Source organism: Geotrypetes seraphini, chromosome 6 (genome assembly GCF_902459505.1).
Source record: "Geotrypetes seraphini chromosome 6, aGeoSer1.1, whole genome shotgun sequence".
Lineage (NCBI taxonomy): Eukaryota > Metazoa > Chordata > Amphibia > Gymnophiona > Dermophiidae > Geotrypetes > Geotrypetes seraphini.
In genome coordinates this window covers 136,175,518-136,193,514 of record NC_047089.1, presented here as the reverse complement: position 1 = coordinate 136,193,514, position 17,997 = coordinate 136,175,518, and the positions used below count along the sequence as shown (strand labels likewise).

The following is a 17,997-nucleotide window of genomic DNA, read 5'->3' as shown; positions in this document are numbered from 1 at the left end:
CTCAGATTAACTATAGATTCAGGTCTGACTCTTACTACATTTACGGTCTCTTTTACAAAGCTGCGCTGCGCTATTGGCCCCGAAGCCCATAGAAATTTAAAGGGCTTCGGGGCTGTTGACGCGCGGCTTTGTAAAAGAGGCCATTAGGGTATCTCCAATGTAATCCAACGTTGTCTCTAAGCTGAGGTTTACTTTGATCAATTCATCCATTGCTTAATCGCGCTGTTCTTCAAATTTGATTCATGCCTCTATAGATTACTGTAATGTTTTACTGCACAGTTGTCCAGTCAAAGACCTTAGATGACTGCAACTTACGCAAAATAGAACAATCAAATTACTTACTGGTTTGAGACAAAAGAGGAACCATGCTATTTGGATTGAGTTGCTCAGCTAAGTGATTTTTTTTTTCATTTTTTGCGTTTTTGTGCGAGTGTAGTATATTATCTTTTTTATTTGATTTTTTTAAATGACTTAGGGCTCCTTTTACTAAGCTGTGATAGCAGTTTTAGCACACGCTTAGCGTGCGCTGAATTGCTGCGCGCACAGGACTTAACACCAGCATCGAGCTAGTGTTAGTTCTAGCTGCTTAGCGTGGGTTTAGCGCTCGCTAAAATCCTGCATGCGCTAAAAACGCTATCGCAGCTTAGTAAAAGGAGCCCTTAGTGGCTCCTCAGATTAACTCATCCTTAAAGACTCCCCAATGCGGCCTGATATAAGTATATTGGCAACACATTGGAATGTGAGTTGAAGCTTCTTTGAAGTATGTTTAAATGCCTTAGGGCTTCTATAGTTCCTCTATAGTTTTCACATGAACTATTTGTTTTTGACGTTATGCTAGCATTTTTTATGTTTGCAGAGATTGTGACTCCAAGGAGTCTTTTTTCCTAAACAGTGTCTAAATTACTGCTGTTTTGCATATTTTGAGTACATTTTGGTACATATCTTGTGGAGTTTTGTGACCTATGATTAAGAGTACTTGCTCATTTGGCATTTGCTTGAATTGAGCATAGCACTGTATGCACCAAGGACTTTTTTCTCCACTTTTGTTGATATGCACTGAGCAGTGATTTGGACTACTTTGGAAGAGAGTAGAGTATAATTTTTTTTGTTTTCTGACATTTGGTTCCTGCTGTAGCCCTTTGAAAATCATCCATTATTATACTGTTGCCCAATTCGCCAGCTCTCCTAATCTCTGAAAACATTTCTTCATCTGTCTGCTCATTTTGTCCAGAGGGTTGGTAGTATAATCCTTCCCATATATTCCTTCTCTTCCCACATGGAATTTCTATCCATATGGATTCCACACTGCTATCTGTGTTTCTCAGAATGTTTATTTTGTTTGATTCATTTCCATCTAACACAGGGGTGCCCACACTTTTTTGGCTTGCGAGCTACTTTTAAAATGACCAAGTCAAAATGATCTACTAACAATAACATTTTTAAAAACACACTGTATGCTGAGAAAATGTTAATTATCATTTGTATTTCGGGGTGTTTTTTTTTTCCAGAAGTCAAGGCAGATGACTTTAAAATATGCAATGTCACCTCAGTAACAACTATACAAAAATAGACAAATATACCCCCCTTCCCTTTTACTAAACCGCCATAGCGGTTTTTAGAGCAGGGAGCTGCGCTAAATGCCCCTCGCAGCTCCTGATGCTCATAGGCTCCCTACGCTAAAAACCACTATCGCGGTTTAATAAAATGGGGCCATAGTGCTAAATATAGACAGCAGATATAAATTCTCAAAACGGACACATTTTGATCACTAAATTGAAAATAAAATCATTTTTCCTACCTTTTTGTCTAGTGATTTCATGAGTCTCTAGTTGCACTTCCTTCTGTAAATCCAATATTTATTTATTTCTGCCCCTCCCCTTTTCTTTCCATCTCTCTTTCTCTCTTCCCCTGCCCTCCTCTTTATTTCTGTCTTTCTTTCTCTCTTCCCCTGCCCCCCCCAAACCACCACGCCGATTTCTTCTTGCTTCCCCGAGCCAGGCCTGATGTCAGAGAGGAAGTTCCAAGCCAGCTAGGTAGCTCTAACATATAGCACAACCCCCCTCCTTCCTCCAATTTTATCTACTCTATCATTGCGATATAATTTCTACCCAGGTAACACAGTGTCCCATTGATTGTCCTCCTTCCACCAGGTCTCTGAGATGCCTATTATATCTACCTCATCATTTAGTGCTATATACTCTAACTTCTAGCATTTGTATACAGACACTTGAAATTGTGTTTTTTCCTTGTATCTACACGCTGCTGAGAAGATGACAGGGATAACCTGATATCTTTACTCTGCTTCCCTCTTAAGCACTCTTGGCTTTCTTTCACCATTTTTGAAACCTCTCTATTGGGACTCCCTAAATGTTCTGATTCAACAATATCCTTCAAGGATACTCTACACCAAGCCATCTGTTGCTAGGCGGCTGTTGGCTCCCTTCCCCCCCATCTTAGTTTAAAAGTTGTTCAATCTCCTTTTTATTTATTTATTTTTATATTTATAAATTTTATTGAACCATATAAAGCAAAAGACAATGTTACACCTTAAAATAGCAAAGTCATAAAAGTACAACCAACATAACACGATAGGTTCCACTTACGATATACTGTCACTCTTCAGTACATGGCTAAACATTGCCTTCTAGAAAGAGACTACGAACCTAACAAAATAATACCTAAAGCATCCCCCCTACCACTACCCCAAACCCACCCTCCAGTCCACACTCCCACTTACCCCTATAAGGTAGAGAAGTCTCAAAATAGCAGTGTGGATAGTGAAAGCGCCAATAGATGAAAATCTTAATGTATCACAGGTTGAAATTTCAAACTCCAAGCAAGAAAGTGAGCCCAAATTTTCTGGAAATGAGGGAGCCTATTTCTACAGAGGGCAGTTAATTTAGACATCAAAGCTATATGGTTAACTCTCTCAAGGACACAATCCAAAAGGGGAAGCTCTCGCTTTTTCCAGGCGTCCGCCACTACAAGACGGCTAGCCATTACTACTTGAGGAATCCATTTGCGATGGCACGTTAGTAATTCCGGAGGTGAGACATTTAACAAGCAACATTCAATCAATTTGTCTACTGGGAAGCCCAATGCCTCAGAGACAAAATTTATAACCTGTTCCCAAAATGCTATAACTTTGGGGCAAGACCACCATATGTGGAGAAAAGAACCCTGGGACCCTCAGGCTCTCCAACATTGTTCGGAGCCCGTTCCAAAAATAGTTTTTAAGTGCACTGGGGGTATAATACCACTGGTACATCATCTTATAGTCGTTATCAACCATATTGCTGGTGACAGGGACTTGTAAAAGAAATCCCAGTTGCGTCTCCCACACCTTAGTCTCATATGACTTGCCAGTGGCATTTTCCCAAGCAATCTGATACTGCCTGGGCACTGGGATGGAGAGCAGTATAGCATTGTAAATGTGGGTAAAAGCACCCATGCCCACCCTCTGAAGGACAGCCCACTACAAGGGAGATGGGGGCTTAGCAAATCTGGGAGCGCTCTCTTTTAAAAAAAAAAAAATCCACCAATTGCCAGTAATGAAAGAGATCTCGCCCCACCAGTCCATATGCCTCCAAATAGGAGACCAACTCTCCCTTAGAGAAAAGCTGTCCCAAAGTTAGTAATCCCTTTCCCGCCCAGCTTCGAAACATAATGTCCAAGTCCCCAGGAGCAAAATGAGGAGCATATGGTATGGCCATCCCAGAAAAATATAATTGCCCACCCAGTAACCATGTACGAAGTTTAACCCAGAGACTGAGAACATGTTGCAGGATAGGGTTCTCGGTAGTCACTAAGTCTCTTATAATGGAGCAGGGCAGCCAAGAAATAACCCTCAGAGGGGCCTTGCCCAAGATAGCTTGTTCCATGTGCACCCAGCCCTTTGGAATTTCCCATTTCCAGGCCACTAGACAGCATAGTTGGGCCGCCTGATAATAAGAAAGAAAATGTGGCATCCCCATTCCACCCTGTTTCTTCCATTGAAACAGCATTTTACGCTGGGCCAGGGACACTTTATTATTCCTTTCCAAACGCTTGAAAAAGGAAGCAGACAAAGGGATCGTCAGGGCTGAGAATAAGTAAAACAACTTTGGAAGTACTATCATTTTAATAGCATAGACCAGGGGTAGGGAACTCCGGTCCTCGAGAGCCGTCTTCCAGTCGGGTTTTCAGGATTTCCCCAATGAATATGCATGAGATCTATTTGCATGCACTGCTTTCAATGCATATTCATTGGGGAAATCCTGAAAACCTGACTGGAATACGGCTCTCGAGGACCGGAGTTCCTTATCCCTGGCATAGACCCTACCCAACCAGGAGATAGTGAAATGTTTCCAACACTCCTATTCTTCATCTATTTGCTTTATGATAACGGGATAGGTTGCTGTATAGAGACCAGAAAGGTTCCTAGTGAGGTTAACTCCCAAATAACGTAGCGAACTAGAAACCCACTGGTATGAAAAGGAAGCTCGTATATTCCCGCACTCTACATCTGTAAGGGAGAGCTATAAAATCTCCGATTTAGTGACACTGACTTTAAATCCTGACACAGAGTCATAAAGGTCCAGGAGCCGAGCTACTGCCAGTAGGAATTCGCATGTGGCCAAAAGAGTAAAAAGGATGTCATCTGCAAACAATAAAACTATTTGTTCCACTGTGCCACAGGTCAGACCCCGAATAGCCGGAGTCTGATGCATCAATTGAGCCAAAGGCTCCATTGCCAATTCAAACAAAACTGGGGATAAAGCACAACCTTGCCTCGTTCCATGACCCAACTGGAAACTTTCCAAGTAGGACCTTCAAACAGGCCAAAGGAGCCCTCTAAAGAGTATGGAGCCACATCAAAAAAGTATTTGGGAGACCCAATTTTTCCAACACTTGGAATAGATAAGACCAACAGACCGATCAAAAGCCTTTTTGGCATCTATACCTAACATTAGAGTAGAATCCTCTTCCCGGCGGGCTTACCAAATCAACTGGCTTACTCTGCAAATGTTATCAAAGATCTGTTGGTCATCTTTAACAAATTGGGGCATATAACTTTGTAATCGATCGGCCAGAATTTGGTAAACACCTTGTAGTCAACCCCCAGCAATGAAATAGGCCAATAGGAGCTACACTGCTTTGGGTCTTTACCCAACTGCTCTCTTTCTGAAAATGGGACATTTCAACGTCTCAAAGCTATGCTTGGGGACAAGGGGCAGGGGTGTCCAAAAGGTCAACTGGAGCTTAGGATTTCTCCCTGCTTGCGCAAGTGGTTGGCTGTGAGGGCAGAAAGAGAATGCACGGGGACCTAGGCTCGCGCACTCTCCTCAATCCCCCCCCCCCCCGACAGGACCACCCTGCCCCCCTCACTCCCTATGGCCCTGGCCTAGTGTTCATCCCAGGAGCTTAGGGCGCAGCTTATTGTCCACCACAAAAGAAAGTCCAAAGGGGTAGGTCCATTTATAGTGGATGTTATGCTCCTGTACGCAACCGGCGACCTCCCGACACTCCCTTCTGCGGTGGAGCATTATGCAGGATAGGTCAATAAAGAGCTCCACTTTAGCGCTCTACAGGGTAAAATGATCCACTTTCCGGGCTGCTCGCAATATACGTTCTTTTTGTGGAAAGTGCAAAAAGCAGGTAATAAGTAATAAGCGGTCTCCCTGGCTGCAGAGGGCCCAATGCTCTGTGAACACTCTCAAACTCAAGCTCTGGAAGATCCCCTTCCGGAACTGCAGCTCGCAAAAAGTGATGACATACCATTTGCATTAGCTTTGATACTTCTTTTTCCATGAAGGATTCAGGCACACCCGCCCTAGGACTGTTGCGATGGGCTCTATTTTCCCCATCCTTAATTTTCAATAACAAGTTCTCAGTATTGAGTTCGATCTGATCACAGCGTTGTTGCAGCCCTATTATTTCTTGGTCATGCGTTATGACCTCTTCAAAATCATTCAAATGTTGCCCCATATTAGAGAATGACACGGGGAAAAAGTTTGTCTCTGTCTCCGCCCAGTTCCCGTGAGCTCGTCCCTGTAACGTCAACACGAGCTCTATCCCTGTTCTTGTCCCATCACTACAAGCTCCATCCCGTCCCCGTTCCATCACTGCGAGCTCGGTCCCCATCCCCACATATATTCCCCACCAAAGTGTACAGCATCTGTTCCTCTTCACCCCCCTTCGCCAGGTCCAGCAGCCCTCTCATTCCCGTCACGGTTCAGCAGCTCCCTTCCTCCCTTCCTTCCCCTTTCCTTCGTTGGCTTACTTTAATTTTCATCTTAACAAGTTGCCGGAGCCTTGAAGTCACGTGAGGCTGTCAGAAAGTCCTCCTCTGACGCAAACAGAAACAAGAAGTTGCATCAGAGGAGGACTTTCTGGCAGCCGCACTCGACTTGAAGGTTCCAGCGGCTTGTTAAGATGAAAATTAAAGTAAGACAGTGTAGAGAAGGGGAAGGGAAGGAGGGAAGGAGATGCCCAGACCGCGATTGGGAAAAAGGAGGGAGGGGACTGCTGGACTGTACGATCTTCAGCGCTATCCTCAGTTAACTGCGGGGACAAGGCCTTTTCCCCATCCCCACAGCGACTTTTTTTTTTTTACGTCCCTGTTTCAGTAGGATACCGCAGCTACCCATAGCTCTCTACCCCATATCATCCAGCTTTTTATACAGGCCCTCCATATTGATTTTAAGGTCCTGTTTCATACCAGACAGAGAAGCTTTCAAATCTAGCATCCAGTGGATCAAGTCCTCCTTACTAGCCAAACTGATTTTGAAATCCGAGAAGCCACAAGCTGCGCTCTCCTCTGCTTTGCAATTTGGCTGCACGTTGCAGTTGGAACCTGCCGCTATCTTGTACGCTGAAGATCCGCGGGTCTCATTGGTTCAAAAAGCAAAAGTTTGAAAAATTTGGGCGCTGTTTCTTGGCCGCCATGAAGCAGGCACTGACAACAAGCAAACTAGGGGAATGGGCGACGAGATGGCAGATGAAGTTCAACATTGAGAAATGTAAAGTACTACATGTGGGAAGCAGAAACCCGAGGTACAGCTATACGATGGGAGGGAGATTATTGAATGAGAATACCCAAGAAAGGGACTTGGGGGTAATAGTGGGCATGACAATGAAGCCGACGGTACAGTGCACAGCGGCCGCTAAGAGAGCGAATAGAATGCTAGGTATAATCAAGAAGGGTATTACTACCAGAACGAAAGAAGTTATCCTCCCATTGTATCGGGCGATGGTGCGTCCGCATCTGGAGTACTGCGTCCAATATTGGCCGCCGTACCTTAAGAAGGACATGGCGTTACTCGAGAGGGTTCAGAGGAGAGCGACGTGTCTGATAAAGGGAATGGAAAACCTTTCATATGCTGAGAGATTGGAGAAACTGGGTCTCTTTTCCCTGGAGAAGAGGAGACTTAGAGGGGCATATAAGATCATGAAGGGCATAGAGAGAGTAGATTCTTCAAACTTTCGAATAATAAAAGAACAAGAGGGCATTCAGAAAAGTTGAAAGGGGACAGATTCAAAACGAATGCTAGGAAGTTCTTCTTTACCCAACGTGTGGTGGACACCTGGAATACGCTTCCAGAGGATGTAATAGGGCAGAGTACGGTACTGGGATTCAAGAAAGGATTGGACAATTTCCTGCTGAAAAAGGGAATAGAGGGGTATAGATAGAGGATTACTGCACAGGTCCTGGACCTGTTGGCCGCCGCGTGAGCGGACTGCTGGGCACGATGGACCTCAGGTCTGACCCAGCGGAGGCATTGCTTATGTTCTTATCAACTATATTTAGGCAAATGCTGATGGTAAAGGTTTGCTAATTTCGCCAAATTAACGCAGGCCAAGATGGAGCTCGAGTCTTACCCAACCATGCCGCTCGGTGATGTCACCGGAAGTCCTGCTCTATCTCCTTTTTAAATGTTAGCATCAGCAGCCTAGTTCCATCCCAGTCAGTTAATTTACTATATCAAAGATCAAACACCATTTTAGAAAGTACACAAAGATACTTACTGGTAGATTCTAGTCGTTTAATGTCTCGTGATGTTTCTAAGAAAAATTGCCTCAGAAATATGAAAGCGATTGCAAGCAGAGTTAAAGGAATGAGTATCCAAGGAATTACTGCTATAGCCACAGATACCACACCAAAGATTTGCAGCAAAATCTGAAAGAAAAAAAAAATACTTCTTTATCAATTCATAGTTTCATAGTTTATTAAAATTTGATTAAATGCTAATTATAAAATTCAAAGTGTTGTACATTAAAATATAAAATGGGGTACTTGCATCAAATAACAATCAAGACGTAAACTGACTAAGCAAACTTGACATGGGGGTGGGGGGTAAAAAAAAACAACACAAGGAAAAAAGGGGAGAACTACAATTTGTAAAGAAAAGAGAACAAAAAAAGGGTAAAAAATCAAAGGGAGAAAACTACTCCAACTGATATTCAACCAGTGACAATCAGTGTTTTGCTGACCACTGCTGGCATTAAACCCAGAAATTCAATGCCGGCAATGACAAGGCTCTGGCACTGAATTCCTGAATATAGGGAGATGGCTGAAACATAAAAGGTTAAGTATGATATCTGACACTTAACCAGTTATGAAGGACTACATAAAAATAGGACTGCATTTTATGAGCCTTTCGGAGTAAGCTAAATTAAAGTACAGTAAAACCTTGGTTTACGAGCATAATTCATTCTGAAAACATGCTTGTAAATCCAAAACACTCGCATATCAAAGCGAATTTCCCCATAAAAAATAATGGAAACTCAGACGATTCGTTCCACAACACAAAAACTTTAATACAAAATACTGTATGTGCTTGTATTGCAAGACCTCGCTCGTTTAGAACAGTCACTACACTCCCACAGTGTCAGCGACAGAAGAACCATCGGCTCAGTTGTGATGATGTGACGCATGTATACTGCATGTACTTGTATTGCAAGACATTGCTTGTATATCATTAAAATTTAATAAAATATTTTGCTTATCTAGCAAAACACTTGCATACCAAGTTACTTGCAATCCAAGGTTTTATTGTATAAACAAAAGCCAGAAAAAACATAATATTCTTTATACTATCAATATATTCATAAAAACTCCCATCTGGTTGGTCTGACAAGATGTTTAGCTCAGTAAAACCAGAAGATTCTAGCAAATCTTTTCCTGTCTTTTACATTGATACCTATCCCATATGCATTGTTCTGTAATTGCTTGGTTTAAATTTAGTTTATTTCTCTTTTAAATATGCCACTCTCATTCAGAGTCCCTTATAATAAAGAATCTAAACAGAAGTAATAGCAGTACAAAGCAAATAAGGAATACTCAAATTAAGGTATATCGCCTTTCCCCGAAAAATAAGACCTATCCTGAAAATAAACCCTAGCATGATTTTTAAAGATGCTCCTAATATAAGTTGTTATGCCCCCATGTTATGTGGGCATTTGCTCAGTTAATGTTTGTTTAGATGTGTAGCAGTGGACTGAACTACCCAGACAGCTTTCCTTCCAGTAGTCTGGGTTGCTTCCACAGAGCATGGGCCCATCTCCTTCTTCAGTCTGAGGAGAGCAGTGGCCATATTTGCTGAGCACATGCCAGAGTGAGAGCATGAGAGTGCTTTTCTCCCACCAGGTGTTTCACCCCTTTAATTCTGACAATCAAATACAGCTTAGATTACTTCTAAGTCTGGAGAACGGTGTCATCTCCACAGTGTGGACACTCCTAGCACAGATGTGATATGTTAGTGGAGAGAGAAGGAATGTACAGGCTTGAACTACATTGAACTATCATCTGAATGTAAGTTATTTGCTTCATTTTTAAAGAACTGTTCAATTGATTCAGAGTCTGACTGGTGACATCAAGATTAAGGAATTAGGGGTTGGCTGAACAGGAAACTCTTACAGTGGCCATTAACTTAGAGAAGTCTTTTCTTCAGTACAAAAACCTGAGGACTATGCAGAGAACTGTATCTGTATATTAGAAGTTAGACAGCAACATAAGCCTTACCCAAAAAATAAGCCCTAATTAAGATTGATCCCCGAAGCCCCTTCTGAATGTCCCTGACACTCCCTGAATCCATCCCTGACACTAGTGCTGCCTGATCCGCCAAAAAAATTGGACTCATCAGTTCAGCGACCCCCACCCCATTTAGACCTGACATACCTCCACTCCGAAGCCTCCATAAATAGTAGCAGCGGCAGCGCTCTGAATGGGCTGCTTCGTCACCTTCCCCGCCAGGGCCTTCCCTCTGCCTCGTCACTAATGACATCATCAGTGATGCAGCAGAGGGAAGGCCCCAGCAGGGAAGGCTGCAAAGCAGCCCGTTCAGAGCGCTGCTGCCACCGCTGCTGTGTTTGGAGGCCAAAGAGCAGAGGTATGTCAGTCTCAGAGTGGGTGGGTCGGTGGGGTTCTGCTGCACAGGGGGATGGGAGGGAGGGATAGAAAGATGCTGCACAAGGGGATGGGTGAGAGGGAAGGAAAGATGCTGCACATTGGGGGGGGAGGGGAGAAAGAAAAGAGGAATAACTGGGGTGGAAGAGAGGAAGGGAGAGATGATTGCTGTACATGAAGAAAAAAAAAAAAAAGACAACCCCCAAAAATAAGCCCTAATGTGCTTTTTGGACCAAAAATGAATATAAGACACTGTCTTATTTTCGGGGAAACATGGCACTTCAAATACCCTTCATCAGCCCTCAATTGATTTCTATTGATTCCTTTAATATTAAAGTACCAACATGACTTTGTACCAATAGGTAGATTTCTTTCAGTCCAAATGCTTTATTCAGTTCTTTCTTTACCTTTCCATCATGGTTGATATTCCTAAACTCAGTATCTGATGATGGGGGTAGGGGGTTCATAGCCCTTCTATACCATATTGTTTAACATCTCTAGTGGACTGAACTCAAAGTGACTAACAAGCTGGATAGAGTCTCTGTCTTCATTCCAAGTCCTTAAGGGTTGTCAACTGACCAAGTTTTCATAATATCCCTAATAAACATATATGAGTGAAATTTGCTTATCTATTACCTATGCTGTATACAAATTGCTCTCATGCATATTCATGAGAAATATCATTAAAACCTGACCTGTTGGCAGCCCTCAAGGACTGGGAGTATATACAAGGATGGCAATTTTGAGCCAATCAGGCCCTCCCACTGCATCCCAAGATGCAGTGGGAGGGGGCAGCCCCATCATTTGCAGCACGCGGCCCTGTAGGCAGGAGGGAGTGAGCTTCCCTCCTGCCATTTTCTCATCCAAAGGTATTGGGGGGGGGAGTTCTGGGGATGTGGGAGGAGAGCCCAGGAATGCTGAAGGGATGTGTGGGGGAGGGGGGGCAGAGATGTCAGAGGATATTCAGAGGGATGTCGGGGTTGTGAGGTATCACCAAATACTGTATATACTCGAATATAAACCGATCCAAAAATAAACCGAGGTGACCTCCGTTGACTCAAATATAAACTGTGTTTGCTTCAGCATTGGAGAAATAAAACCAGAAATGCATTTCCTTTTCTTTTGAACATAATACAAACACATCTGCTATATACATTTCCCAAAGCTAACATATTTCAGTCAATAAATTCCTTTTTTACCTTTGTTGTCTGGAGATTTATTTTTTCATCAAGTTGATCCCAGTTTCTCTTTTTTCCGCTTTCCCGTTTTCTGCAAATTCTTCTGTTGCTGTCCATTGGTTCCTCCTACCATGGTTCAGCATTTCTCCCTCTCTTCCCTTTCTCCCATTGTACTCCCTTCTATCCTGGATCAATCTCACTTTTTTTCCCCTCCCCACTCCTGCACAGCATTTCTTCCTTTCTCCTCCAGACCCATGTGTAACATGTCTCATCTCTTTATCTCTCATTCCATCCCTTGCTGCAAAGGGAGTGGGGAAAAAGAGAGAGAAAAGAATCAAGGGTGCACCTCTCTCACCCCATCTACTGCCATATACAACATTTATCTCTCAACCCCCACTATGTCCAAAATTCCTCTCTCTTGCATCCTTTTCAATGCCCCACAGTTCCCTCTCCATCATCATATCTAACATTTCTCCCTCTCATCTTTCTCTTCCCCATGCATCTGTATCTCACTCCTCTCTCTACCTATGCTACAAAATTCTCCTTTTCTCCATTCCCCATGTGCACCATCTCTCTTTCACTCTCACTCACACTCATGCCCAAAAATTATCTCTTTCTATTTCCACCCACACCTCAGCATCTTTCCCTCGTTCCCTCCATCCTATGTCCTAAGTTCGTGCCCCCTTCTTCTCTCCCTTTTCTGTCCAAAGTTCATGCCTTCTCACTTCCTTCTGTGTCCCAAGTTCGTGCTCCACCCATGTCCCAATGCACACCCTCCTCTATCCCAATTTCGTGCTCCCTTTCTCTCTCTTCCTTGGTCCAATGTGCATGCATATTCTGTAGTCCAACTACTTCGGTGCCCCCCTCCTGCAAGATTGTACTGGAGCCATCCAGGTCAGCTGCCTCCTTCCTGCCTTCCAACTGCACTTCTTCACAGGGCCACGGGCCCTGCATGCTGCTGACCCAGAAGCCTTCTCTCCGACATCAGCTCTTGGGTTGGAGGAAAAGCTTCCAAATCAGCTACAGACGGTGTGCTTGAAGCGCTGCCTGCTGCTTGGTGGAGGGGTGAATGCAGCTGGAGGGCAGGAAAAGGCGGTGCATATAATAGACTACTTCTTAATCGAGCCAAGTCAAAATCTCTTCTCTTCAGCAAAAGTCAAACTCTTACACTATCCTCATCCATCCCACATGAAATACCCATCCCGCATGTTTCAACCACACGAGTACTCTACACTCAATTTTACTCAAATCTCTTCTCATTTTATAAGGTCTGCCTCATTTGCACCATCCGTAACCTCCTATATCCCTCTGCATTAAATTTTTTAGTCCACTCCCTGGTGATTAGATGCCTATATTGCTGCAATTCCTTCTATAAAGGCATTAGGGTCAAAGACTGCAAACGACTGCAACTCATCCAAAACACATCCAATATAAACTCATCACCAGCCACCGCAAATTCGACCATGTTACCCCCCCTTACTAAAAACCGCACGTTGGCTTCCTATTTCACACCAAATCACCCACAAAATTCTACTTCTCATTTTCAAAATCTGTGCCACTGAATCTCCCATCTATTTAAGCAGATAACCGACACCTTAATGATCCGTAGAACTCTTAGATCTGTTAATCAGAACCGTCTGATAGTGCAATGGGTGGTGTCTGAGATAATATCATGGAAGGTAGGGACTATCTTCTCTTTGCAGGGCTCTACACATTGGAATCTTTTACCATAGCATCTCAGATTACAAACATCCTTAAGTAAATTTAAGACAGATCTTAAAACATTTAATTTCTCCGATGCTTTGACTTAATTTCTCCTCCTCATAACCTGTCAGCTAGTCCATGCTCCCCCTTCACTCTACTTAACATGGGTTGGTGGAATGTTAGAGCACCGAGACCATCCCCATCGCTTTATCCCTCCCCATATTTTTATCTATATAATATTGTAGTTCTCCCCCTTTCCTCCACATACATGTCATGTCTGGCAGACACCTCCTCTCCCCACCCCCACCTCATTTTTATTGTAAGCTGCTTAGACATTTTATGATAGGCCCTAAATAAACTTGAAACATATTTGTAACTACCCCTCTAAAATAGATATTTGCGTTTCCCACCTGCACTCTGCATACATAACTGAGCTTTCAACTAGTGATAGATTGGTAATTGTTAAATTAACATAAGAACATAAGCAGTGCCTCTGCCGGGTCAGACCAGAGGTCCATCCCGCCCAGCAGTCCGCCCCCGCGGCGGCCCAACAGGTCATGACCTGCCTTAATCACCAGAAGGGGCCCCCTTGCCCCCTAGGTTTCTCATCGAAGTCCTATCTTCCCATCAATGTCCTAATCCTCCGGCCTTGCACCTGCACGACCTGGTGAGCTGTCTATACTTATGCAACATCCCAGCACCTCCCTCAGTACCCCACGATTCCCTTTTCCCTCTGGAGTCTGTCCAATCCCTGTTTGAATCCCTGTACTGTACTCTGCCGGATCACTTCCTCTGGGAGCGCATTCCATTTGTTCACGACCCTTTGGGTGAAGAAAAACTTCCTTGCATTTGATTTGAACCTATCTCCCTTCAGTTTCTCTGAGTGCCCCCTCGTACCTGTCGTCCCTTTTAGTCTGAAGAACCTGTCCCTGTCCACCCTCTCTATGCCCCTAAGTATTTTGAAGGTCTTTATCATATCCCCCCTGAGCCTCCTCTTTTCCAGAGAGAAGAGCCCCAGTTTATCCAGCCTCTCGGCATATGGGCAGTTTTCCAGCCCTCTTACCAGTTTCGTTGCCCTCCTTTGGACTCTCTCAAGAACTGCCATGTCCTTCTTGAGGTGCGGCGACCAATATTGAATGCAGTATTCCAGATGTGGGCGCACCATCGCTCGATACAGCGGCATGATGACTTCCCGCGTCCTGGTTGATATGCCCCTCTTGATGATGCCCAGCATCCTGTTGGCTTTCTTCGAGGCTGCTGCACACTGTGCAGATGGTTTCATGGATGGATCCACTAGCACACCCAAGTCTCTCTCAAGTGCGGTGTCTTCCAGCAATCTCCCCCCCATTTTATACTCGAACAACGGGTTCTTTTTCCCTATGTGCATGACCTTGCATTTATCTACGTTAAAGCGCATTTGCCATTTGTTTGCCCAGTCCTCCAGCTTATCGAGGTCCCGTTGCAGTTCCTCACACTCCTCCCTGGTCCTAACTCTGGCGCAGAGTTTGGTATCGTCTGCAAATTTTATAACCTCACACTTTGCCTCCGTTTCCAGGTCATTGATAAATATGTTGAAGAGTAGCGGCCCCAGCACCGATCCCTGTGGCACACCGCTCGTGACTCCCCGCCAGTCAGAATATTGGCCCTTTACTCCGACCCTCTGTAGTCTACCTGACAGCCAGTGCTTGATCCATCTGTGTACATCCCCGCCCACCCCGTGGTTCCACAGCTTCCTAAGCAGCCTTTCATGTGGCACCTTGTCAAAGGCCTTTTGAAAATCGAGGTAAATGATGTCTTACACTTAAAATGCCATATACCCTTGGATTCTATATAATGGCACTTTGAGTTACACATGCAAATTTGGGCATGCGCCCAATTTGCATGTGCAACTTAATTAACAAGCCAACCAGCACTGATAATTGGCTACTAACAAGCAATTATTGACACTAATAAGAATTTTAAGCATATTCTATAAAGAGATGCATATAAATTCTACTTTGTAGAAAAGAAGGTGTGTCGAAGGTAATACCACCACGTCCAGTGATAAAAAAAGGTCTAATGTGGCTTCGTAAAAGGGGGGAATTAGTCACAGGTTCTGCCACTAAGTGCTATTCTACAAACAACGCCTTACTTTACGTGCAGTTCATAGACTAGCACCAAGTGGGATTTATTCTGATTTTTTGGGCACCATATATAGAATTTCCCCTAAAATGGGCAATGTATGTCTTTCCTACATCTTTAAGAAAAGAACTGCAGTAGCAATTAATCCTGAAACCTTTTGCCTCTACTGTATGCAACTAGAAATTTTTGTTGAAAATAAATTATATTAGAAATGTAACTGATGTACATTTCCCAATTGAAAAGCTTTATTTTTTTAACAGGTTCCTATACAGTTGTTTATCTTCAGATTTGGTGAAAGGTTTGTTAAGTGTAGTGCCATAGATATAACCATATGAGTGCATATGATCTCTTTATAGTATCTGCCTATCAACACATACACAAAAGAATTCATGATCTACAGCTCACGATAAAATAAACAATTTCTATAGCTTTCCTGTAATGAATGTTGGTATAGAAGGATTTCATAGCCAGCATTACTAACATGAACTGATATTTATCAACATCAAAATAGATATCATGTGTGCAGAAACTTTTCTAAAAGACAATTACACAGAAACATAGAAAGTGACGGCAGAAAAGGGCCAAGGCCCATCGAGTCTGCCCACTCCATTGACCCACCCCCCCTAATTAATCGCTCTCTGATGACCTTTTCCCTCGTAGAGATCTGACATGAGCATCCCAACTGTTCTTAAAAACTGGCACGCTGCTGGCCTCAACCACCTGTACTGGGAGCTTATTCCAGCTGTCCATTTTTACCTCAACATTGCTATGGATTCCTAAAAGAAAAGAAACCAAAAACATGCAAAGTGGCCTAAATCGGTACTTGGACAATCAAAAAGCCAGATCGTCCAAGTACCGATAATCAAAGCTGGTTTTAGACGTATCTAAAACCAGCTTAGGCCTTTCCCCTGCCTCTAAACGTCTAGAGTGAAAAGAGGCATTTTTAGAGGAGGGGATATGGTGAGAGGTGGGCCGACATAGACTTAGTCGTACAGTAAGTATAACCAAAAACTTGAGCACGTTGCCCAGTCAGAACTTAAACCAAGTCAAAACAGGTATAAGTTACAAATAGGGGTTGCTGAGCTGATCGCGGCTACTGCAATCAGCTCAGCAGCCCCAGCAACTTGCCCCCCCCCCTAGCAACAATCACGGCAGGAGAGATGGCTCATCTCCCCTGCTGCAATTGCAATCCCCATTCCCCTCGAACTGCTGCAACCCACCGCAAGAGAGATGCCCAATCTCTCCTGCCGCGATCGTGTTCCACCCCCGAACCAATACCAGCAGGAGGGAGCTCAACCCCTCCCGGCGAGGCGCAAGCTCCGCCACCCCCCCACCTCCTTAAAATACAGGCAGGAAGGAACCTAACCCCTCCTGCCCACAGCGACCCCTGAAGGCCCTCCCAACCTCCAATCGCCTCCCCCCCCAACCCCCCAACCCCCCCCCCCCCACTGCCCCTTCACTTATGGTAAGTTGTCCGGACGGATAGGTTTCAAGCCTGTCCACCAGGCAGGCCCGCCATCCTCCGAATGGCGGGCCTTAGGGCCTGATTGGGCCAGGCGCCTAAGGCCCCACCCACAGGAGGACAGGCACATGGGATCTCTTATGGAGAGGAGATAGTGGATGCTGTTGAAGAGCAGACTGGATAGGTCATTTGGCCTTATCTGCCATGATTTATTTCCTAGAACTCCCTTTAAAACTTCCCCCACTTTCCAAAACCACACCAGCAGCTGTACCAGCTCCTTAGAGGATGCTTTCAGCTCCAAAGCTATCTCCCTCTTTGGATCCACCAACGCCAATCACATTTCCTGTGGCAGCTGCACTGCCAATAGTTCCTTGCTTACCTGCAAGCCTGAGCCAGGAGTCCGTTCTCCAGGCTCAGAGTCACATTAAGCTCCAGTAAGGCAGCAACATTGCCAGTGCCGGTTCAAGATGAACTGGAGGCTTCCCAAACTACAACCTGTTCATCTGATGAATTAGTGATCACCGACTAGGACTCGGAGGGAACGATCCTTGTCTTGTTTTTCTGCTTCACCATCGTAAATGAAGAAAATACACCAGCCTTAAAGTAAAATCTTCATAAGAGACTTGGAGCTCCATCTACCTAGGGTGCCATCTTGGATCTCCACACACACCCCTCTTCAATTCCAATTGTCTATCCCCACAGACCCCTTCACCTCTAGGAGTTATCCAGAGGTGATCCTTAGTGTCTACAGGGCTGAAGTGGTCCCCTTTCTACTCCTGTCCTGCCTGCTTAGGACGTAAGGTAGTGGCACTGACCCCTAGAGGTAGCCTTGTAGTAAAATGAAAAAGCTGCTAAATATCCCATTTATCTCCCTTAAAGATCTGTGTCTGTCTCATGCTTTCTTTAATTCAGGTAGAATCTGAGAGATCATTCAATGAATCAACTACACTTTCTGTAAAGAAGCATTTCTTTACATTATCCCTTTTTACCTAAATCTTATGATCCCAAATTCTAGAGCTTCATTTTAGCTGAACATCTCCTGTGTATTTATGCCAAGGAAGTATTTACATGTCTCTATCATATATCCTTTCTGCCACTTTTTTTTTTTAACCAAAGTATACATAGTGAGACCTTTATGTCTGTGC

The 17,997-nt window shown here is 44.1% G+C and overlaps 1 protein-coding gene across 13 annotated transcripts in view; it reads right to left on the bottom strand.

The window, feature by feature from the left end:
- ABCC4 (ATP binding cassette subfamily C member 4) overlaps positions 1 to 17,997 on the bottom strand; it is a 627,262-nt gene that overhangs the window by 177,610 nt on the left and 431,655 nt on the right. For all 13 annotated transcript variants that reach the window (XR_004539971.1, XM_033950379.1, XM_033950382.1 and 10 more), the window contains one exon: positions 8,008 to 8,158. Coding sequence is in view for 12 of the 13 variants with exons in the window: in XM_033950379.1 (XP_033806270.1) it covers positions 8,008 to 8,158 (151 nt within the window). In the remaining variant the exon portion in view is untranslated. The remainder of the gene's footprint in view (positions 1 to 8,007; positions 8,159 to 17,997) is intronic.